Source organism: Trachurus japonicus, chromosome 21, assembly GCF_045865225.1.
Source record: "Trachurus japonicus isolate A0001 chromosome 21, Traja_1.0".
In the NCBI taxonomy this organism is placed as follows: domain Eukaryota; kingdom Metazoa; phylum Chordata; class Actinopteri; order Carangiformes; family Carangidae; genus Trachurus; species Trachurus japonicus.
The window spans coordinates 8,278,364-8,303,285 of record NC_140927.1 but is presented as its reverse complement, the minus strand read 5'-3'; the positions used below and the strand labels follow the sequence as shown (position 1 = coordinate 8,303,285).

Here is a 24,922-nt window from a genome sequence, read left to right as displayed (position 1 = left end):
AGTAAAATCTGAGTTGGTGGAGTAAACAAATAAAATCACAAACATTCACAACAGTGAGAGTGACAGCACAGCAAAGAGAGTGAGCGCAGATTTGAGGGAGGGGCGCTGCAGCATATAGCAGAGGCAGAAAATGGTATTTAGACAGAGATTGGTAGAGAGAGAGACAGAGCATGGAGAGGATGGGAATCGGGGGGGAAAGGAGAGAGAGCAAGGCAAAAACAACAGAACGAGGATAGAAAGTGAGTGTTGCACCAGCCTCCTCAAAGAGTTTCCAAAGGGTAATTGGCGTCCTCAGTAGACCTGAAATGAGACACATCAATTTCAGGCAGTGTCCTCCAGAAAGCCCAGGCTGACTGCACCATCAAATAGAAATTATGGATTTTGTCTGGAAGGGGCAGGGCCGTACTGAGCCACAAAGAAAATGAGGTCACCAAGGGACAGGGAGCCTACACACAGAGATGAGCATGCATACTGTCTAGTCTAACATGAGTTGCGTACACAGTTACGGAGCATGTGTAGGCACAAGTGTTCTACTACTAAAACAATAGGGGTTATGGCAATGGGCCAATTTGTCAAAAATGTTGAACTATCCCTTTAAGTTTAATCATTGTGCATTATATGTACATTGGGAAATCCTGTCAGTATGTCATTTTATCTGATATTTTAATTCAAAGATACAAATAAACCTACAGTGATGATACACTGAATAAGTCAAGGGGTGAATTAATATTTCAATAAATATGTATTTTATTTAATCAAAATCATTTGAAATGGAGAGACCAAGAGACCAGACAATATTCAAAAGTCTGCCCCAACAATCACTTTTAGCTGCGGGTTTAATAAAGTGCTCATTTACCAGTCAGAAGTGAATACAGGAGTTCCTTGAATTACTTTACAAACATAATGTGAAAATGTTTACTCTGGTACTTTATGACGATAAGCTTTTTAAAACTCGAAAATGACTTGAGTGGGAATAATTTAGGCTGACAAATGCTGATTTGACTTTTTTCTATACCTGACTTATTATATGTGAGATTACTACTGTCACTCTCTTGAAACCTCACAAGACTAATAGAAGTCTCTGTGGGAAAGGAATCCATTAAGACGTATTGCTTTACAACTTAATCACCGTCTCTGCTATAGGGCATCACAGGAGTTGGGATAGCACTTAATTAAAGAGTCAATGTCAGTGCAAGGTTTGTTTCATAACATCAAAAAAAAACAATACAAAATGAATATAATCACAAGGTAGTACAAAATACTTGTAAAGAATACTTTTGAGGAATATTGAGATTACAGTAGGTTCACAGTGCGTTATGTATTGTGAATCTGTTTTAGAATATGTTAATCTAGTGATGCTAAATACAGCAATACTAAAAGATGAATCATGGTGACAAATAAGATTCTAGCACTGTCTTCTGACATAACGCATTTGCAAATTTTAAAGCTAATGACTAATTCACCACACCATCTAAGCAAGTATTGAGAAAACACGTCCCTGCATAGACTTATACTATATCAAAATCTGACAAATGACACTTTGCTTCACCACAGCCATAGCATTGGTGTAAGCAGTGCATAAAACTGGAATCATGCAAGAACTGCCAACCCGATGAAATCTATAAAAAAAAAAATGTGAATAACTACAATCATAGTTCATCAGTCAGACATTCTTAGCCAGTGTAAATTATATGGTTTAGTGAAACACAATCAAATTAGGCTTTTTGTCTTGTTCATTTAGCCTTTTAAAATTAGTGTCATACTGTACTCTACCTTAGATTTGTTTTACTGCTACATCAAAAAAGGAATCTAAAGTGTTTTAATTCATATTATTTGCTTATTACTTACATTATATGGTGAGCCCAGAGAGTCATTGTCTCTATTGCAGTCATCATAAGAAATCAGAAATACTCACCGGAGATCAGAAAGGATTATCTTGTTCTATAGCCTTTGCAATTCCACGGCATTCTTTTGAACAGAACTTGAGGAGATTGAAAGTCTTTCAATGGCTTTGCCTCCCTTTTAATGAACAGCGACCCCTTTGCAAAGCAACTGATGTACCAAGTAAAAGCAGCGTTTCCTGTTATTTTCTTTATATTGCTGATCCTATGACATTGATCATACATTTTCCAGGACATCTCTTACCCAATAGTACCCCTTCCCCTAACCCTAACCCAGCATCAATCTATCTATTTCTTTGCAGCTCTGGTTTTGATATGTTGATTGTTTTGTCTCTTGAGCATCCAGTTGTTTATAGGAATGGCAAAAACAGGCTCAAGGAAAATCAATCATTCATCAAAGATCAAAGAACATCTGTATTTGGAGGCTACCTATTCAGCTGTATCCATTACAGCTCCTTTCCTTTTCAAGCTAAAATCATGTTGAAATGATGAATCAAAAAATGTCTTGCAAGGTGATACAAATCTTTTAAACATTTATCTTATTGACAGATTGGGTTTATAATTAAAAAGGTGTACAGTAACAGAACAAAAATAGAATAGAATTTTTCTTAGCAATAAAAGACAGAAATAAAAAAGGTATGTTCTTCCACCGTGGCTCAGCCTTATGCTCCCTCCTGCTTTTTATTTCTTTCCATTTAGAGAATGATATCAGGCTGTGCACTTCATTTTAGAATCGCAAAAACGTTTTCATGTGAGCAGATTCAGCATACGAGCATTTTCATATGAGCAGGTTCAGGCATTCAGTGTCCAACCTTGAAGATTAGATAGACTTTTTATCTAGGCACTTCCTGGGGCTGACAGTTCCAGAGGATATTGAATTAGTGTACAGATGAGATGATATCAGAGCTGAAATATTTCATAGGTGCTAGACAGGCCTCAGGTAAAATCTCTATTACTATCCCATCACAGATTTTTCTAGGGTGCTGTTTGACAAGTGGGCCTCACTGTGGATGTTGCTGAAGGAAGATATTGCAGTTTTTAGAGTTAACCTTCAAGGCACCAGTGACAGCACTGTAGCACTGTGAAAAACATCAACACAACAAACCATCTCAAATGTCGCCATGATAAATGAACAATGTGCAGTTCATTTTACATTTATTTTCTGTCTCTCAAATTTAAGATTTGTGTTTAAATTAAGGAGTGCTCAAGTGCAACACATATCAACTGTGATGCTGTGCATTGTGTAATTTCCCATGCATCAGTTGTTGTAGGCAGCAGTGGCATCTTGTACGGATGTGGCCTCGGATGCTGTATTGTATGTAAAAAATATTCCAAGTCCAAAGATGCCAAGGGAATACACATTAGCACCTGGACGAAACTCAGAGAAAGTTTGAGCACTTAAAGTTATCAGGAGTTAGTGCCAAATAAACTATACCACCTTTAAACTATAGATGAAATTAGGAATCCAAAATGAGTCAGCATGAACATAAAGTTGACAAGTTGGTTTTTGACCCCAGAAACTATTGTTGTTGTAAAAGTACTGGACCAAATTGATTATTTGCTTTTAACACAATTTCCTCCCATCTGTAGGACAAGCATGTATTAGCAGTGATAGCCATTGAAAAGATGCTGGACAGGCTAAAGACGTCCAACGTCCTTCTGGAGATGATCCTCAAAGGTCTGAATAACTACCTGGAGAAAAAGCGTCTCTATTTTCCTCGGTTCTTCTTCCTGTCTAATGAAGAGCTTCTGGGAATCCTGTCTGAGACCAAAGACCCCACAAGGTAAACAACACACATCATTTTGCCCACAATGACATGTTTTATAACATTAGGTAATGATTACAATTGGAAATCAATGAAATCACACAATCATCACCTCTTCTGTAGACCAGATTTCACTTGTAGGGATTTGGCTGGGTTTTTTGAGTAGGTCGTGGAGGCAAAGTTTAATGTTGGTAAAACAGGAGAAAGATGTGTGTTGTACTTTTTTCCAGAATTTGAGTTATGTGTTGTTTAATGCAATACTGCACTAACAATTTAAGAGGCCTTTTTTTCACAAGGGCTGACATGAATCTTTAATGTGAGTGTTTCGGGAAACTGGCAGATAGTACTGGTAGAATTGTAACATTTGTGTGTGTCTTTGCTGAGTCATTATCTTTGGGGTTGTAAAAAGCTCTAGTTGGTGACTTAGAACCAGTCTTGATCTGCTCATATCCACTGTGTCATGTCATGCTTCTCTTGTGCCAGAATAAACAATATATTCAAGAAGTCTACAGAGATCAGAGAGTTTCCAAAATAATCTTTACTCCCTCACGTTTTTCATCTTTTTCAGATGAAAAATTACTGAAATATAACCAATTCAGGACAAATCTGCCAGCCCTGTAGTTATTTCATAAAACCTTACTTCAGTGGAAGTGGAGTGGTAGTGTAGAACGCAGCTTTGTTCAGGTGTAATTGTCATATAACATGAAAGATAATCCTCTTTCGCTTTTTCATGCTTCATGAAAGACTGTACCCGCCTATATTTCACAGTAGGGACTAGGGAGGCAGGCACACCATTATTATTTTTTTTTATATAAGAAATGCTTATTTTAATATCATTACTGGTGACAAACAGCATGGACACTCAGTTTAGATGTGGACTAACACACCAGCTGCACCATAGGACCACCTTTAACAAGTAAAGCCTATGTGAAGAAGTGTTATGGGATTTAAGCATCTTTTAGATCATGCTTATATCTGTATTTGTACATTTAGTGTGTTGCTCTTAAGTCTTTCACATCAGCATCCATGCCAACATGTGGAAAATTAACATTTTTGGTCTAAGTAGAAGTATAGGAATTTGATATTGATCTGCACTCACAAAAAACATTGTGACAATTTTCTTTTTTCTACCTGACTCTGTGGTGGAACCTGCACATAAACCAAAATAAGCTTCAGCAACTTTGTGTAGTGTTGATAGGCGCACTGGTTAAAATCAGATCAAATCTGTGTTACAGTTGTGAATAGAATTATACACATACTATGTAAATCCTTGAGGTTTATACAAGATGCCACTTACTACTTGATGTTGTATGTTGTATATTTACTACAAATATTAGACAATACTGAAGCGATTCTATTTTCTTGCTTTTCTCTTCTCCAGGGTGCAGCCCCATCTGAAGAAGTGCTTTGAAGGCATTGCTAGTGTGGTGTTCACTGATATGCTGGACATCACTCACATGAAGAGCAGTGAGGGTGAAGTGGTGCAGCTGCAGGATATCATTTCCACCTCCAAAGCCAGGGGCCAGGTGGAGAAGTGGCTTCTAGAGCTAGAGAGTGGCATGATTGCCTCGCTGCATAAGGTGTTGTGTGGGCTGTCATATTTATTTTTATGTATTTATTTATTTATTTATTTTTCACTTCACCCATAAATGCTACCAAGCAAATACTGTACATGTGTCCAAATTTGAGCATGCAGACTCAAGGGGTCTCCCAGTATCCTTTCAGATATCCTACACTATACAGAAAGCTGGAAATGAAAGCCTCTGTCCCTCTATTGTAGGTAATTGGTGAGGCAATCCAGGCATACCCCAACGAGCTGAGGATCAACTGGGTGCGGGCTTGGCCAGGCCAGACTGTGCTGTGTGTCTCACAAGTTTACTGGACAAAGGACATCCATGAAGCCATTGTTTCAGGACAGCAGGTGATCAACTCTCTCTAGTTTTAACACTATTTCTACATTTTTCGTTCCAGAATGAACGTTTTCTTTCAATTCATTCTGGAAAAAACAAACAAAAAACAAAATAACAATGTTACAATGTGTCTGTAGCAAAGCTGTAACCATGGCAACTGCTGGTATCTGAAATACATCATTTACAGTACCTTCTGATGTTGCATGATGTCTGTAAACTTGTAACCTTGGCAACATACCCTGTGTATTATACAGTCTCCTGCATAGGATGAGTAAGTGTAAACAAAAGATTTAAAAGGTTCCCAAAATGAGGTCAACACAGACTGATTACTCTTGGAAAAACTCAGAGACAAACACATTAGCTCTCAATGAATGTGTTGCTTAGAGAAATGACTTACCTGGAAGCTATTATCTACAGTCTTTCAGAGATCTCTGGGTTTAAACACAGAGGCAAAGGTGAATATGGGTAAAACAACTGGTGTTAATGCCAATTACAAACTGTCACATCAAATGAAAGCCATTACTGATGTGTCTTATGTAGACCACAGAGTTCTGCTGCAACAACCAGCTGTTTTTTAATGGAGGAAAAAGGGAGGCCCCTTTTTCTCATGTGTTGTATTTTTCTTTTTATACACCTCAATACACATAGATTTGTTTCACTTTATAGCAAGAAGATCATGCCCAGCCAGCAAAAGCAGTGGCTGGGCATTAAAAATGGGGTGCCTCCTTCATAGACATCTCGACAGTGATAGACGTGGCAGTGTCGCAGGGTGTAAACCTGTGACCTTCGGTTTATAGATGGGGCCTTGATAGCGTCCCCTCTCAGTCTTGATAAACTCCAACATGCTCTGCCTTCTGTTTAATGATGCCTCTCTCTCCCTCAGGCCCTAGCTGCCTACCTGGAGCAGAACAACACACAGATTGACGACATTGTGGCACTTGTACGTGGCAAGCTGTCCAAGCAAAACCGCGTGACCCTCGGAGCCCTCGTCGTGCTTGACGTCCATGCCAGGGATGTGCTGGCTACACTAGTGCAAAAAGGAATAAGCGACGAGAATGACTTTGAGTGGCTTAGCCAACTGCGTTACTACTGGGTGGTAAGTGGAGGGGGGCAGTGGTTTAGGCCATTCACAATGTAAATTATTGAATTATTTGTTTCATTTATTATAAATAGTATAAATAGTGATTGACCTCAAAATTCTGCATGACACCTTCTGCAGGAAAACACGCTCCAGACCAAGATGATCAATGCTGGTTTGCCTTATGGTTATGAGTACCTTGGCAACACACCACGCCTGGTCATAACCCCTCTCACTGACCGCTGCTACCGGTAAAACTACCACACACACCCCCCCTCAACAATTGACTGATCAGTTTTTTTTCTGAAGTTTAGCTATTGGCATGTTCCAGCTTGAATTACTAAAATTGTGCATGTTACATTAAGAAGAAGATGGTTTTGGTGTGTTGGACTCTCTGGCTCTCTGAAACTAGCTCGTTTTACAACAAAGTACTTTGCTAGCAAGCTGGAGTGGACCTATTCTTACATGTTCATGTAAATAAAGATAGTACAGTAAATACAATAAGGGATATGACACCTTATCTAAAATAATATTGCACCGTCTTTGTCTTGTCTGTTTATCACCCTTCAGCACTTTGTTTGGTGCCCTCCATCTCCATTTGGGAGGAGCGCCTGAGGGCCCTGCTGGCACAGGAAAAACAGAAACAACCAAAGACTTGGCCAAAGCTGTGGCCAAGCAGTGTGTGGTCTTCAACTGCTCTGACGGACTGGACTACATTGCTCTGGGCAAATTCTTCAAAGTGAGTGAACTAAATTTGAATTTCTCCTGCATCTACTCATACCAATCATTTAAATTTAAACACAAATTTACTTTTGAAAGCACGTTCATCTACTGAAAACCATACACACAGCGAAACAGTGAGGCACTGACAAACTTATTCCAACACTAAAGTCAAAGCAAGCATTCAATCTTGTACGTCTGATAATTGATTACTGAGTATATATCTCCACATTCTTTTGCCCTATTCTTTTGCTGCTGGTGTGTTTGCCCACCATTATGCAAATAAATCAAATGTATGCAGTCATCTCCATATGCACTCCTGCTACAATGTCCTGGTGCAGGAAGTGTGGAATATGGAGGTTTGTCCTTTTAAAAGAGGCACTCCACTGCACTGATGGCTTAGTCAGGGGGTTTGCCCCTGTGAACTTTGTTGCAGTTAATCAGTGGCAATTGATTAGAGTTTTGTATGTATTTTGAAGCCACAAAACCCACACTACTGTAAGTGATTGCAAAAAAAACGAACATATCCCATATTTGTTTATCGTGAAACTGCTTATGCCCTGCTAAAATAACCTCCCACTTGCCATACTGAAATAGCTTAAATACACAGGCAAAACCTGCTCACACGTGCTTTTTAAATTCACATGAGATCTGTGTCTGTGTGTGCTGACATATTTGAGTCTATTTACATCTGAAATGATGTGTTTGTGTGTATTCATGTGTGATCAGGGCCTTTTGTCCTGTGGTGCTTGGGCCTGCTTTGATGAGTTTAACCGCATTGACTTGGAGGTGCTGTCTGTGGTGGCTCAACAGATTCTCACCATTCAGAGAGGTTTGTGTATTCTTTTTTGACATTCTGGCTTTCTATCCCTTTGATTCTTGTGAGAGCTGGCAGAGCACCAGGAACACATTTGGTGTATTCTTACCAGTGAAAAAGCTTTTAAAAAGCTTTAGACTACAAAGATGTGCAATGTGGAGCTAAGGCTATTTGTGTAGGCTGGACTTCAACCACAGCTTTGTTCTCTGCAGCACAAAAAACATCTCCTGTGGGTGCCATGAGCATCACATGACTTGGGTCGTGAGATGTAAGGGCCAAAGGGGCATACCGATTTTTATTAGCCTAAAACTGCTAATTCGAAAGCTTGAGATATGCGCAGGTCCATGTCTCTACAGGTGTGGTTGGATCTACAGATAACGATCCTCAAGATGTACGGTACTCATTTCTAACAAGTGTCCAAATACAGTAATCAGCAATCCAAAACAGCTGTTGGCAGAGTTGTTCATCACCAGCAGTGTAAACGAGGGTACCGGAGAGGGAGAAAAACATATGGTTGACGGAGGGAGCGATTCACGTCTTGTCAATCAACACACAGACACCTGGGTTGTATTGTGCACGCCCCTTATAACAACATGAGCACTTCCAGTGCCCTGCAAAACAAGAGCCTTACAGTTGAGAGCACATACAACAACAACAGCAGTGGGAGTAAAAAAAAAACGAGAAGAAGAAGTTTTGTCAGAGTGAAAATACGCAAAGGTAAAGCCAAATGCATATTGTGATGTACTAACTGTGTCTGTGTATCTAGGAATTGCTGCCCATGCTGAGCTGCTGATGTTTGAAGGAACAGAGCTAAAACTGAACCCCTCCTGTGCCGTGTTCATTACTATGAATCCTGGCTACGCTGGACGCTCTGAGTTACCAGATAACCTCAAGGCACAGTATCAGTCATTTGTTTCTGTATGAATGTTCAAACTAGGATTCTTGTAGTACATGGTGAGGAAGGAAATCTGCATGTTTTCTTGCTCCTTGAGTAAATGTAGTTCAAATGTTGGAAGGTTTTGTTACTTCTCTCCCAACTTTACTGATGTAAAGAAAACATTAAACTAAAACAAGAGGAAATCTATGTTCTTTTGAACTATGTCCAAAAAAAGCAAACATGTAAATGTAAAGCAAAACTGTCTTGTTGCAACAGGCTCTGTTCAGGACTGTGGCTATGATGGTACCAGACTACGCGATGATCGCAGAGATTGTGCTCTACTCGTGTGGCTTTGTGACTGCGCGCCCACTGTCTGTGAAAATTGTGGCCACCTATCGACTCTGTTCGGAGCAGCTCTCCTCCCAGCATCACTACGACTACGGGATGAGAGCTGTCAAGTCGGTGCTCACAGCCGCTGGAAACCTCAAGGTATCTCAAAACAGAATTACTTTGATATGATGGAACTCGTCGTTCGTCAGAATTTCTTCCCCGACAAAATAATTCCAGTCTGATGCATCAGAGCCATGCTGCTAGTATGAACTTGTTTGTTTTTCAATTTTTAGATGTGCCTCACTGTTATTGTGACACTTTCTTTTTAGAAATCATAGATGATTTCTTTTCGGGGAAGTAGAACAATCTTTGATCATAGGACAACAGTAAGAGAAATGCCTAATTGGGGTGCAACAGTTTCTCAACTCTTGCTCACTGTGTTTCTGAAAGAAAAAGGCTGAGCTAGCCCAAAGGAAAACAAGCACATAGATGAGAGTAATGTTTTGCCTCATTGTCAAAACAGATTAGGTATATTTAATACAGAGCAGTGGCTTACACATTGCTAGGATTATCGTACTTTAGATTGTCCATCCAACACAGAGAGTAATGTATTCATATCAGCTCAACAGAACATGACAAACTCTTTCACTGTATTGTAAACATTGGATATGCCCCTAATCAGGTGATCTAATGCATCAATGTATGTTCTTGTAAAGGTGTCAGCTAGACCTGTACAGTAACAATAGTAAGTCCTCTTGTTTGTCAGCTACCTGTGCTACGGAAAAAACAAACAAAAAAAACTGAAAAATACACATGAAACCCCAACTTCAACTGCTTTTCACATGTCACTATTTTACCACTGTTTATATGTCTTATTTCTTTTGCCTTCTCTCCTCCCTCCTCCGTGGGGTAGCTCACTTTTCCTGAGGAGAATGAAGACATGCTGTTGCTGAGATCCATTATTGATGTCAATCTACCCAAGTTCCTGGCCCATGATCTGAAGCTCTTTGAGGTGAGATAGAGTGGAACTCCTCCTGTCTTGATTAACACAGCAGTACTCATCAACTGATGTCAACACATACAAATTCAAGTCAATCATTTGGAACTACAATGAGGACTAGAGATGCACATGATTAACCGATAACCGATAACAAGAACTTTGACCGATTAATACAATTAATAACAGTTAATTTTTTTTTACGTGCAGACTTCCACGTGCCTTCAGTCATATTTCGCAGCAAAAACGTACACAGGAGGACAGTTATGCAGCGCAGTCCCCATGAGGGATGGTCAGACAATAAATGTGGCCAACAGGGACATACATAGATGTGCATCACCTGTAACAACGGCACTGCTAAAAAAAAAAAAAAAAGCGGAGCTCTGCTGTTCCTCTCTCTTCAGCCTGGTGTTTGGCTGCACTTTGTATAAAAACAGTTCAACATTGGAAGATCTGACCTCTATCTGAGACAGAGCAGTGGATCTGGTGCTGATCAGCTGTTGCAGCGCGTGTGTGTATTTTATAACAGCAAAAAAACAAAAAACAAACAAACATGGGTGATCGCCCCACGAGCGTTTTAATCGTACCGGTTAACAGTTAATTATCGGTTAAAGAGCGTTGGTTATTGGTCATTGGAAAAATTCAAGATCTGCATCCCTGATGAGGACAGTTTGAGTCTGTTTAAAGCCCCTGTACGGAGCTTTTAACTGGATACGCAAAAGTCTCTGGTTTCTTCTAATGTGTCTCTGTTACCTACAACAGCAAATGAGCCCATCAGTGTGAAAATACGCTACTTCTAAGTAGTCTAATTCTATACCTCTGGAAGGCATAGTCTGGTCGGACCACCGACAAAACGATACGAATAGATACATTACACTGCTAAAAAAACTAAGCAAGTCCCGTCTTCTTTCCGATGTTTCCAAAACAAATCTACACGCGCCGGCCAGACAAACGTCTTCATGACAGTGGGAAATGCAGTCTTCCGCTTTCGTCCACAGGGGCCGCCAAAATCAACACTAAATGAAAAGTCTGTACAGGGGCTTTACGTGTGTCTTTTATACAATATGAGTTTCTTGTTCACTTGTTCATTCCCATTAGATGTTATGTTGTTTATGTCTGTTTGTCCATTCCCTTATTCAACCAAAAAAATTTCCATCTCACCAAATTCCCATCTCAGGGTATCACCTCTGACCTCTTCCCGGGGGTCCAGCTGCCAGAACGAGACTACCGCGTCCTGCTTGAGGCTATTAAGGAAAACTGTGCACGCATGAATCTGCAAGTCACCGAATTCTTCATTGAGAAAATCCTGCAGGTCTTTGAGATGATGATAGTGAGGCATGGTTTCATGCTGGTGGGTGAGCCCTTCGGAGGAAAGACTAGTGCATATCGTGTGCTGGCAGCAGCTCTTCATGACGTCTGTGAAAAGGTATGATGTCCTGAAACTATCCATCTTAGTTTCTAACTTCACACTAAATCATGATCAATAGCTGCTTTAAACCACTTTATTTCCCTGATGCTTGCATTCCTGTTGTTGTCCTTGACGTTCAACTTATCTATTGTTTTCATGTCAAGTATTAGCCTGGTCAATTTGTCAGACATTTTGAGGAAAAAAAACGTTTCAGATGATTGACCATGTCTTTTTTTAAACTGTATTTCATTATGAATTTTGATGGGGTCCCCTAGGTCATTGGGACTTACTCCATGTGTAAAAAAAAAAATCTCTAAACCTTCATGTCAAGTAAGAATATGCCTTATAATCAATATCCAAGGCTTATCTGCGCTACATGTTTGTCCCAAGTAAACACATCCATCCAATTTGTCAGAGCTGTAGTCTTTGTTTAGTAGTTATCGATCTCACAGAGAAGAGCAGAAGTGGCCTGTTGTATTTACATGGCTGAGAGGACTGAGAGGCATCCCACCAAGGAGACAGATGAAGGCCTGCTGATGGAATGCCTGGGAACGCTGCATTTATCATCGTCATCCTTGTCGCTGCACACCCACTGATCATGTCCAACCCTCTCCCCCCGCTCCCTGTTCTATCCTTTTTGTATTGTTCCTTTTTTGTCAGCAGCTCACTCTCTCATTTTTTTTCAAACTCAAAGTGACACCTTTTTTTTTTCCTTTGCAGTTTTTGCTTTTCTTCCTCAGTTAGCAGAAGTCCTGTCATACGGACCGTAATCCTCTGAGCAATTTATGAGTTTTGGCGTCGACAAGTTAGTCAAATGAGCGGCTGTCATACTTGTTGAAACACATTTGTTTTCCTTTTTTTAAGACAAAACCCACAACCCATAGAGTAAAGCTTTCTTTTATATACATTTTTATGTTGTATGTGTGTGTATGCACACACCACAACTATTTCTATATGTATGTACATACTGCATCTATTAATGTGTGCATCCATTTCCCTTGAATTTAAGATATCTGTCTGTGTATTATCTTTTTCACGTTTGCATGTATGTGATTGTTATACCAGGGTCTGATGGATGAGAACCTGGTAGAGATCACAGTTATCAACCCCAAATCCATCACCATGGGTCAACTGTACGGCCAGTTTGACCCTGTCTCTCATGAATGGTCCGATGGCATCCTTGCCGTGAGCTACAGAACCTTCGCTTCCTCCCTGGTAAGATTCCTGCCCGAACAAATACATGGTATTGTTAGACTTGTGAAACAGCAATTCAGAGACCCTCAACAGATAAGGATGTTCACGTGAGAGAACTGTTCAGGGTCGACCACAGATCTGCATCTGCATATTGAAATCCAGTATATATTGTGCATCTATTTAGCTTATTTGACAAAATTTACATATTAAGATACTTCACCATCGCCCTGGCGCACGATACATTTCTCAGAGGAAACGTGGAAGCTGTGACGCCTCCATCTCTATGTGTGCTTCATATTGTGTACAGTCTATTTACAAATCGTAGGTCCAGCAAAAGTGAAGCGACTACTACAGGGATGTAATAACCACTTTGGTGAAGATGTGGTTTAAATTATTCAAATGGTGAACAAGCGCTGTTTTAATTTGATATCTGTATTTTAGTAACTTTATTTTGATAAACCCCGGAGACAGTTCATGCGTTGGAGCTTTTGAGGGCGTGTGATTAAGTATTTTAACTTTAACTTTGATATCCCTTTTAATGGTTTTTATGGTGGATTTCAAAAGCTAAAAAATCATGTTCACAAGTGCGGTTTCCTCGTTCGGCTGGAGGGTAGGAAACCCACATCATCTATCCTTGTGGAGGTGCCACCCCTCCTGGTGGATGAGGACATGGCTGAGGAGACACTATGAAAGTGCATCCCTGTTGGCAACCTCAGAGAGTGATGTCACCTCTCAAGGTCACTGTGTGAGTCTGTGAACAGCTCTGTCAGCAGCAAGATTTTGGTGATGAACAACACGACCAAGTGCTGCATGCAGTCACCGTTCTGTAAAAAACTAGGAGCAGCCAGAACCATAGCTTCATGCCGTTTTCACTTTTCATGCCTGTGCTACCAGAGCCTAATGTGCCCTCTCTCTTATTTTGTAACATTTTAGCACTGCTTTACTAAAGTTGGCAAATGTAACCCCTAAACTACTCTACAGGAGTATTGGATTGAATTTTGTTTCGTCCACCTTTGGTAATTCCACTTTGTTGGAGGACCTAGTGGCAGAATACATTTTCATTATCTTGGTTTCAGTTTAGCTCTGAATGCTCAGTTTGCTTGTTTTGGTCATATCTACACAGATCACAGACAATTAAACCTGAACTCTGTCTTTTAAAACAAGGTATTCGAAGCAACATCTTGTTCCTAGTTAGAGAAAGAAGTATTTTTGTTTTTCTGCTTCAGCTGCATTGTGCATAACCACTGTGACCTTGTCTAGGAATGTCTCCTTTATAATACCCAGGGGGCAAAATCCCAGTTTTTTGAAAAACGGACACGGAGCGTTGTAAAAGGTTTGACACCAGAAATGATATCTAGGAACTTCAAGGATTAAAACCTGGGTGGACAACCCGGTCAACTAGCTGCTGGAAAGCTGCAAGGGGCCAAAACCCCTTTCTTGGGTCATTTTGCTGGCGAAATGATGTAAATGCAAATATTTAGCTGCTACAATGGCATAAATAGTCATACAACTATAAAATTTGGCAGAGAGTATCTTGACACATAGGGAGAGGCAAGAAAAGAAGATTCTGGGGTTTGTTGTAACTCGATTTTAAGATATCACCCTCAACATCCCAAAAAAGACCAAAAAAAGTACTGTTCGCCTGACAAATTCTCATGGAAATTATTATTTTTCAGCACTTTACGGAGAATATCTATGCTTAACATGTATATAGAAAATTTCCTTAATTCATAAGCTTCCATTTGAGTCCTAGATAGCCTTTCTATCTCAAAAGCTCCACTTGCTGTGGCCAACGGTCTTCTCTATCTATCTGTTCACTTTGGGGAGACCAGAAATAGAATGGTTTCTGATCATGTCAGTTAACATGGAGTTTTCCACAATAGGTGTTGCATTGTTTGGAGGCAGCCTGTAGCTTTCCAGTAGCTAGTAGAAAGGCTATCTAGGACTCAAATGGAAGCTTCTGAATTAAGGAAATTTTCTATATACATGTTAAGCATAGATATTCTCCATAAAGTGCTGAAAAATAATAATTTCCATGAGAATTTGTCAGGCGAACAGTACTTTTTTTGGTCTTTTTTGGGATGTTGAGGGTGATATCTTAAAATCGAGTTGCAACAAACCCCAGAATCTTTTTTTCATGCCTCTCCCTATGTGTCAAGATACTCTCTGCCAAATTTTATAGTTGTATGACTATTTATGCCATTGTAGTACCTAAATATTTGCATTTACATCATTTCGCCAGCAAAATGACCCAAGAAAGGGGTTTTGGCCCCCTGTAGCTTTCCAGCAGCTAGTTGACCGGGTTGTCCACCCAGGTTTTAATCCTTTTAGTTCCTAGATATCATTTCTGGTGTCAAACCTTTTACAACGCTCCGTGTCCGTTTTTTTGCTTTGCCCCCTGGGTATAAGTAGCTATTCAGAACTGAGTCACTAAATGATGCTGCACTTTTCCCTCTGGGTTAAAACATTCAAGGGCCTTTCACTTTTGGTACTTCAGCAAAGATTGCAGCACACTCATGTTCTATATCATATGCAGCAGTGCAGAAAGAAGTTGAGATCAGATACTGTACATTATCATCTATTCAATATTAGATTACAGACATGACATTCCGATTAATTGTAAGCTGAAAGAAAAGCTGCAATGACAGGGTAAAAAAAAACAATTTTCTGTCTTGTTAAATTTAGATCTTTAATAACTCTATTTCCTTCATGTGCAGCCACAGACACTAGACACACGGGATGACAATTTACAGATTGCAGTGGAGGCATGTCATTATGGAAAATCATTTGTTTGTCCTTTTGTCAGATTGTTTCCAAATGAACTTGTCATTTTAGAAATTGTGAACGTTTATATAGTTGTCATTTTACAAATTGTTTTTTTTTTTTTTTTTCAATGAATAAGGGCTGCGAGGAGTGGTTGTGACAGCCGAGGCGGTACACATTGATGCAATGAAAATAGAAAACAAGAACAAGCCTTGTCTTAATACAGTCTCAAAAGAAAAAAAGTCATTTTCCTTAGTGGGTGAAACTCTGTCTTTTTTTCTACATCATATTATACTAAACTACTTGTTTGTGTGCTGGAGTCAGCAGCAATGTAGTGTTTTTAAACTCCCTGCATACACAGTATACGTTATTTTGTGCCACGCCCAAACAACATACTCTCCTCACAAGCACCAGATGGTCCAAACCCAGGCACATCCATTTGTTTATATTACAACAAATCAATTTAAAGCACAGCTCTCGCCAGCCCATTTAACTGGAGAATTGACGCTCGTTGTCAACCCTTATTATGACAGTGTAGGTGTTAATTTCCTTCATTTAACAAACAGCCTTCGCCAAGATAATAATGCACAAGTTCTTTGGCGACCTTGAAAGTGCGCACAGGGATTTCTGTCAGTGTGGAAGAAGTAAATGTGGTATGTGCTATATGATTAGAGGATACAGACACTGAAATTATGAGCCCAGGGTAGAACATGAATTTCTGTGCACTTTTAATCTCCTTTTCTTAACTTTCCATAAATCCTTTGAACATTCTGTGTGTTTCATCATTGCAGGGGCCAGCCATCTGGTAGATTGAGTCTGATTTTTCCTTGAAGCAAAAATCCCTACCAAGGCTCAACATATTATGTGCCCATTTGTCTACACTATGTGTTTGTCTTAAAATCTGTTTGTGTCTCCTTATATCCACGTTTTCCTCCTTTCATATGTCCAGCTACCAACAATATATACATTTATTCTATCCTCTATTTGTCTGATATCATTTGTCTTTGGCTTTGTTTCAACAAATGAAAATGATCACTGGGGGATCAACTGTTTGCTGTACAGTGGAGACTATTTGTGACCTCATTTAATGTAAATGTGATAGAAAATATTCCTCTCAGGTGTAAGCAATTCTATTTCTTGTGTTTCTCAGAGCCCCGACAGAAAATGGCTGATCTTTGATGGCCCAGTGGACGCCGTGTGGATTGAGAATATGAACACAGTACTTGATGACAACAAGAAGCTGTGTCTGATGAGTGGTGAGATCATTCAGATGTCCCCGCAAATGAGCCTCATCTTTGAACCCATGGACCTGGAGGTGGCATCTCCAGCCACGGTGAGAAATACCTTTTATTTTTATTCTGGGTCTCATCATAATGTATCCCGCTGTTCCATTTTCTTGTGGTGATGGTTTCCAGTCTGTAGACACTGTTGAGGATGGATCGCTTCTTCTTCGTATTTATAAACAGAATGTTTGTACAGAGATGATGGTTTTCTTACTGTAACATTGTGCTGCATCAGTTCAGACCAAATTTGGGTAATATACCGGTAATCTTTAACATGATCTTATTATCCTTCAGTTACACAAATGGTTTCATTTATGCTCTTCATGGCTGTCTGCTTTTATTTTATGTTATCTCAAAAATGTCAAGAGGGTACAGTCAAACAAAATATTTGTTGGTTTTATTCATTACATTCGTGGATCGGTACTTGTATATCATTAGACATATACTTTCTCACAAATGTTAGTTCGCTTTATCTTTTAAAAAGTGTCAGACGGATGTAAATAACATTAAGACTCAAGGAGGTTTGATTTGCTAACCGTTCCTTGACTTCATGTACTTACAATCTGTAGTTACCTCTGCTGCCTCTGCTGTTGGCCTATATATAATAGGGGGAGTCTAGACAACCATGTGCAAAGGCTGAATCCCATTTCACCCCTTGGCCCTACCACTTATGGCACTTTTCCACTAGCGCGGCACGGCACGACCTGGTACCAGGTCCCATTTTTAGTACCTCCTCGGCCCTGGTTCCAAGCGAGCCGAAGCGATACTAAAACGTGACGTCAGCCGACTGCCTTCCACTGATTGGACAGAGCGTCGTCACTGGAAGAGTGCGAGCGCTACGTCCGACATGAGAATCAAACCCGGAAATTTCAAAAACACAGTGGCAACAGCGACCACTGATCTGTATCAAGACTGTTGTTATTCCTTCACCCGAGTCAACTCTGTACTGTAGTGGAAAAGCACCTTTACCTAGCCGTGCCGTGCCGTTCCGTGCCATGAAAGTGTAGTGGAAAAGCGCCATTAGCCCTACCCCTCTGTTTTGCACGTTTGCGTGTAGGGATAGGGTAGTCCCAATTCCCATTAGGGGGTAGGGGGAAGTGGTAAGGCTATGAAGATTTTTCAGAGGCACACTTCAAACAGAGGGGTATGATGACAAGTTTCCCAGAATGCATCTCGCGGCAACGGCGGTAGCTGTAAAACATGTGAAAAGCTGTTTTATTTCCCACTGTAGCGCTGTTATTACGTCACTTTATTAAGTTTTAATATTTTTACATGCGAGAAAGTAACTGTTTGGATCCCCAATGTGCGGTTTGTTTTCTCCGACATTTTTCGGAGAAGTGAAGCTCCACCTGTGGAGCAGCGACCAGGACCAGCGGGTCATCACAGAGGCAGCAGCTCGGTCTCCTGAAGTGATCTGCTGGTGAACCTGCGTCGTTATCCTGGGGGAGAAAATGATCGCTAATTAAAATACCCGCAGGTTTTTAGAGGTTTACCGCCGGCTGGTTAAATTCTATTTAGGAGATTAATGTTGGTCTCATTGATGATATCTAACAATTGTGGCAGTCGCATTAGTTTGTTTGAATGAAAAGTGAAGAAGAGCAGCGCTGCCTCGGGGCTCTGTATGTACAGAAATCACCACATTTACATCAATAAATAAATGTTTTACAATGAATTGATCAGTCTGCATTAAATTAAATTAAGTTATATAACATGGTTACGGTACATGGCAAAGATATCTCACTACTCTAAACTGTCTTTGGTTAGGGTTAGAGGTTATGGGCGCATTGCATTGTGGGATACAGTAAACAATGTACATGTAAACTGGTCAGATGCATACTGGAGATATTTTCCGAATCAGTACGACATCTGGGAATCTTTCGCATACTGCAGATTTTGCTTTTGTTTGCATACAGCATACTGCATTTTGGCCAAATCAGTACATACTAGTAGTGTAGTATGCAGTTTCGAATACAGCTGGAATGTTGGATTTCTGGCAAAAACACGTTGCGCCTGCTTACGTAAAAGCCTGTAGTGTCACTAGTTGTTACCAATGAATGAATGATGATATAACTGGTTGAAGGTTCATACAGTTCATCTCCAGCTGCACCCATCTCAGAGATGACAAGTGCTGCATTTATATCATACAGTCTATGATTTACATATGCAGTTAGTATATCAAAAGTATTTTAATTGTATCACTCATTATGGTTTGTTGTGAGGCAGTAACAAAGGCAATACACATAGTAGATGCCTGGAGAGAATAACATCTCCCTTAATGCGTAGACATGCCCCACTCAACTTTTTTGTTAAACAGATTTCTATTTTTGATCCTCTATAGCCTGGCATCTGTTCCTTTCATCATGCTGAATGCAGACACATCAATGTTTTTTTTGAGCACTGTGTTTTCCCTCTTCTTTGTTCATGGCCCCCTTTGTGCACTGTTGATCTCTCATTCCCTCTCTGTCGATGGAATGTATTTATCTTAAACCTTACCTTTCTTTATTCATTCTCTCTCTTGCAAAGTCATCATGTATATTAGATTTCTCCTGTGTCTCTTGGCCCATTTAACTTTACCTTTCCTCCTTTGAGAAGCCATCCCTTCTGTGGGACTTGGAGCTATCGGGTCTCGTTAATAGCTGCTCTTCTGAACGAGGCTGTAATATAGTCATCAGCACATTGTAACATATGCAGCTTGCGCATAGTTACAATTTTCATTGGGATGATGCAACTACAGGGATAAATTCAGCATAAATGCAGCAGTATTAGAACCTTCCTTCACACTACACTGAGCATCCACACATTTTCTGATAGATTAGCGATCAGCCCAGCCAGATATTTATGCTCAATAATCAAGACTACCAGTATACTGTACTTCATGAAGACCCATATTCTGATACACCCATTCATTTCTTTATCACCATATGTGATCTCATACATGATTTAATAGATTACATACCTGTTGCAGGTATCTCGCTGTGGTATGATCTACATGGAGCCTCATATGCTGGGTTGGAGGCCTCTTCTGCTGTCCTGGCTAAATACCCTGCCAACCACGGTCAGTGACGTGCACAAAGACCTCATCACTGCCCTGTTTGACCGCGTAGTGCCAGTCTGTGTGCAACTCATTCGAAAGGCCACCAAGGTACTGAGTTATTCTAACGTAATACTATTATGAGCACTTGTTTCTAAATCAATGATCGTTGTTTTCGTCACACTTAAGTGAGATTTTTATTCTGCCTGAATAAGAGGAAATTATTTATGTGTCTTATTAAAGAAATACTTTGTATTGATGTAAGTGTATTCTTTTCTGCATATTTTAGAAGGAATTTTAAGAGTTTTCAGTTTCATACAGCAATGATTCGTAGTTGACTAATTGTCAACTATATTATCTTTTAATGTAGTTGGTTCAGTAGTAAAGTTCTCTTTGTGCTTTGATGCGTGTTGTCTCTTTATGCTGTAATTTCAGGAGCTGTCACCGACGTCCGACGCCAATTTAGTCAAGTCCATAATGAATCTGATGGACTGCATGATGGATGAGTTTCATGATGAAGGAGACATGAAGAGCATGAATGAAAAAGATATTTGTTCCTGGTTGGAGGTTATTATTAATTCTACTATTACTTATTTTAATGATAGTATTTTTAACTATAGAGATATAATAATTAGCCCCACAGGCGGCTACAGTGTTATTAACTTAATGTCAGCCCACAACCCTACAAGAAGGTTTAAGTCCAGCTTCCTTGAAACAACCTATCACATACAATATCCACTTTACTATTTTATTTCTCTCAAAATATAAAAGCTTTTCTTCAACTGATTTTGAAAAGTCTTACTATGTGCTATGTGTGTATCATTCTTGCCAAATTAGTAAATATGATACAAAGAGACAATCACTAAACTGCTGTCCACAACGTCCAAGACAGTTGTTTCACATTTCATATCCTGTCTTAGAAAGTTGACTTGAATGCACTGCAAAGACAAGTAGCTGACCTGCGTGCTCAGCTATTTGTCTTTGCAATTCATTCAAGTGGTGGTGTGTCGCGTGTACTGAACTGCAAAAAAATATTGCAGTAAACAAACTGGCCAAACATGATCATGCCACTGAGAGTGAGGATAAACAATCCTATTTAAATGCTAAGAATTCAAACTGAGAATATGTCTGAAAAATTGCACTTGGCACTGTCAAATTTTGTTTTGCTTTGCACTGATGTTGTAAGCCGGTGGTTGTGCTTGTGGAGGCATAAAGAAATAGTGGAGGCAAACACAAAAGGCTGACATGAAGAGAGAAACTGTACTTAATGGTTAGAATTATCAGTTTGCTCGGCTGAACAGCGTAACAGGCACAGTTAGTGAAAGAAAACAACTCTGTATCATGACAGAGACTGACAAGAGCCTATTCTGCAAGATACATTACCACTTTACCCATGAAATCCTGATGCCTGACCCGGTAGAAGCTTTAAAACATTTAGCACAACATGAGCAATGAGACCAGTTTTACTTCATTTTACTAAAGTCACGCTTCCTCATTTCCATTTATTCATTCCGGAGCTGGATTGATTCATTTATTTATTATTTCCCTTTATAAGTAGCGCAAATGGGTTATATTCATCTTAATTTCAGTGATAATTATTGACTGAAAAAAGAATGTAGCATTGAACACAATCCAGCATTCATACTCTTTTTATTTGACCAAACAATACAGTATGTACAGTGTTCAGAGAGCCTGTATTTTCCCTTTTAAATGTACTGTTCTCATCAGGCCTGCCTCCACACAGGCTCACAAAGAGTGGAAAAGTTTTAGCAGATGAGCCCTCTCTTCTGCCCCCTGCATGAGTTCCAATTGATTTTTTTTTGCCTCTGAATCATGTCTTTTGAAAGCACTGCTATTATCCCCCTGTGCACACTGCACTGATGAATGCCTTTCAACCTTCTCTCCCATGTTTCTTCGCCAGTCATTATCAAAGTGCTGAATTAATCAGCCTTTTAACAGCAGGAGCTATCATGAGGCTGCTAAGCCTCATTTCCAATTCCTACAGTATTCCTGCTGTTTTTCCAACAAAGTCATCTCTTCTCTGTGGATTCTGGTATTAGTCTCATAAAATAATCTGTACACTGGTTGAGACATTTACATGCTTTCTGTGCATTTTGATCAATTTAGTAATTGCAAACTTTTGTCTGTGCCATGAGGTTTTTGACTATAAAGACTCAGCGTGGGTATTTTGTTACAGTGTGATGATATCTGTTAATGCTTACCCTAAACCATTTGGAACCTAAATCTGTTCATTTTGCTGGTTATGTTTCGCAGGGAAACAAAATATAATGAATCGTAGAATATGGAAATTCACAAATTGCACCTGCATTGGCATTTTATAGGTAGATTTTAAGATGCCAACAGGAGAGACTGACTTTTGTACTTTCCTTTTACACAGGGCATCTTTGTGTTCTGTCTGGTGTGGTCGGTGGGTGCCAGCTGTGATGACTCAGGTCGGGTTAAGTTTGATGCTGTGTTGAGGGAGGTACTGAGTGGTCCTCTAAGCGAAGAGACCCAAGCCTGCCATGGCATTCTGGCCAGTGTGGAGGCTCCACCTAAACAGCTTACAGTCCCTCTGCCCAAAGAGGGAACAGTCTACCAGTACCGCTTCATTAAAGAGGTGGGTTTGTCACTTAAAAATACACATTTGCTGCAGAGCGGGGTCTCAGAAACCACTGTGATATTTATGACTTACTGTATGGAGCTGCTGATGAAACAAATGTGAGAGAAATCATATTTTCCATTATTCTGAGCTGAGAATTGGACAAAACTAATTATTTCTGCAAAGAAAGACTGCAAATGGTTTTATTATTCAGTAATTTTGTTTATATCATTATTATCACATTACCTGACAACAAGGAGAGCCCCGCTACATCAAGCACTTATGGACTGGACAAAGTGATGTACCAGTGTTACATTTTTCTCCTAAAGCGGTCAGTGAAGGGGGCTGCTCATTATTTGTCAGTGCGGCCCTTATAAAGTGTCATATTCAGTCACGCTTCAGTTGCATTATTTCACTTGCCTTGGATTTCTAACAGTAAATTCAATTTTTATCATGGAAGATAGGGAACAAAGTGATGTTTTCACAGAAAAGAAAAAAAACACTTTTCCAGTTAACTCATAAAACCAGATATTCTTCTTTAAAAGCTCTTTTGAAAAAGGTGGTGACTGTCTCTAAGGTTTTAAGAAAAGAAGAAATGACTTTTGGTTGATAGTTGACGACATATTTTTGGTTCTAAACATCAACTGTTTGATATTGTTGTAAACAACGGATATGAAATTCTGAATTCAAGGAAACTGTCCAAGAACATTAGAGATAACCTGTAACCCCAAATGCAGTACACATGTGTGTCACTTTGTCATAAACTATTGCTTACAGAATATATTGAGCCCAGTATTACTGTATATGGCTAATAACTGGAGCAGTAGTTGGAGCGCTATAGTCTTTGTGTGTTAATATTTTCTTTCCCCAGGGTGTGGGCAGGTGGGAGCTATGGACTGATGAACTGAAGACTGCGCCCCCCATAGGCAAAGACATGCAGTTCAACGAGATCATTGTGCCCACTGAGAACACAGTACGCTACATGGCACTGATGGACCTCCTCATCACCCACCAGAAGCCCACTGTTTTCATCGGCCCCACCGGTACTGGCAAGAGTGTCTACATTACAGTGAGTGCTTGCTAGGTATTATTTCAGTTGCAAATACATCCTCAACAAATGCTCATTACATTTATTGTATCGAACATTTGTTGAGCCATACATTACTTATTGCATAGAGGTCTGGGGGCATGCGTATAAAACAATTACAAAACCAATTTTCATATTACAAAAGAGAGCAATAAGGATAATCAACAGGGCCGATTATCGAGACTCAACAAACACATTTTTCATAAACCTACAGATCTTGAAATTTAATGATCTTGTGGACTATAAAACTGCTCAAATTATGTATAAAGTAAATAATAATCTGCTTCCAGATGGTGTCCAGAGGATGTTTCAGACCCGAACCAGTAGATATGAACTAAGAGGGACTCATGTTTATACAAAAGCAAAAGTACGAACAAATGTGAAACAGAGATGTATATCAATTACAGGAGTCAATCAATGGAATAATCTAGAATTAGAAATCAAACTGTGCAACACACTTAATAGATTCAAAAAGTTATTTAAAAATAATATTATTAATAAATATAAAACTGATTTATAAATACCAGTGTGCTTATAAACTGCAGTATGTAGAATATGCGTTTTTTTTGTTTGTTTTTTGTTTGTTGTTGTTGCTCTGTAAAAAAAAAAAAGTTTTAAATTGAGTGAACGAAAAATGTTAATTTAAGAAGGGTAGGCAAAATAAGCTGATGCTTCAGCCTACACCTTTTCGGTCAAAGTAAATTGATTTGCTTGTTGTGTTTTTTGTTCTGATTTATTTTGTTTTGTATTTATACCTTTATATTTGTCTACTGTATTTGTTTTTATGAGACCGAAATAAACATACTAAACTAAACTAAACTATTTGGAAGGCAGAAAGGCATTGTAAATCGAACACATACAGTATATACTGTATACACCTTTACCCTTATTTCTGTTACATTTGCCACTTTTATACAGACATCGCTCTGTTTTGCCATTTTGAAGATCCATTGTGCTGCCTTTGCTTGTTTGCACGGAATCAAACAGACGTGTTATATTGTCACCCTGTGTGTGACTGTCAGCCCTTCTTTCACAGAGACCGTTCAAGCGTAGAATGTTTCACCTTCATTCCACCATGCTAATATGTGTAAAAGGCACAAAGAGAGAATAGAGGGTCATTGTTCTGCCTTGAACTGGTTGTCTTGAACAGGTTGTCTA

At 39.5% G+C, this 24,922-nt stretch overlaps 1 protein-coding gene across 1 annotated transcript in view; it reads left to right on the top strand.

The window, feature by feature from the left end:
* dnah7 (dynein, axonemal, heavy chain 7) overlaps window positions 1-24,922 on the top strand; it is a 72,709-nt gene that overhangs the window by 10,857 nt on the left and 36,930 nt on the right. The window contains exons 19-35 of the mRNA XM_085764242.1: window positions 3,492-3,685; window positions 5,049-5,247; window positions 5,448-5,588; window positions 6,461-6,673; window positions 6,797-6,906; window positions 7,226-7,394; window positions 8,105-8,207; window positions 8,959-9,086; window positions 9,346-9,558; window positions 10,313-10,411; window positions 11,574-11,822; window positions 12,870-13,019; window positions 16,912-17,094; window positions 20,010-20,186; window positions 20,511-20,642; window positions 22,474-22,695; window positions 23,549-23,746. Of these exons, the coding sequence (XP_085620368.1) occupies window positions 3,492-3,685; window positions 5,049-5,247; window positions 5,448-5,588; window positions 6,461-6,673; window positions 6,797-6,906; window positions 7,226-7,394; window positions 8,105-8,207; window positions 8,959-9,086; window positions 9,346-9,558; window positions 10,313-10,411; window positions 11,574-11,822; window positions 12,870-13,019; window positions 16,912-17,094; window positions 20,010-20,186; window positions 20,511-20,642; window positions 22,474-22,695; window positions 23,549-23,746 (2,880 nt within the window). The remainder of the gene's footprint in view (window positions 1-3,491; window positions 3,686-5,048; window positions 5,248-5,447; window positions 5,589-6,460; window positions 6,674-6,796; window positions 6,907-7,225; window positions 7,395-8,104; window positions 8,208-8,958; window positions 9,087-9,345; window positions 9,559-10,312; window positions 10,412-11,573; window positions 11,823-12,869; window positions 13,020-16,911; window positions 17,095-20,009; window positions 20,187-20,510; window positions 20,643-22,473; window positions 22,696-23,548; window positions 23,747-24,922) is intronic.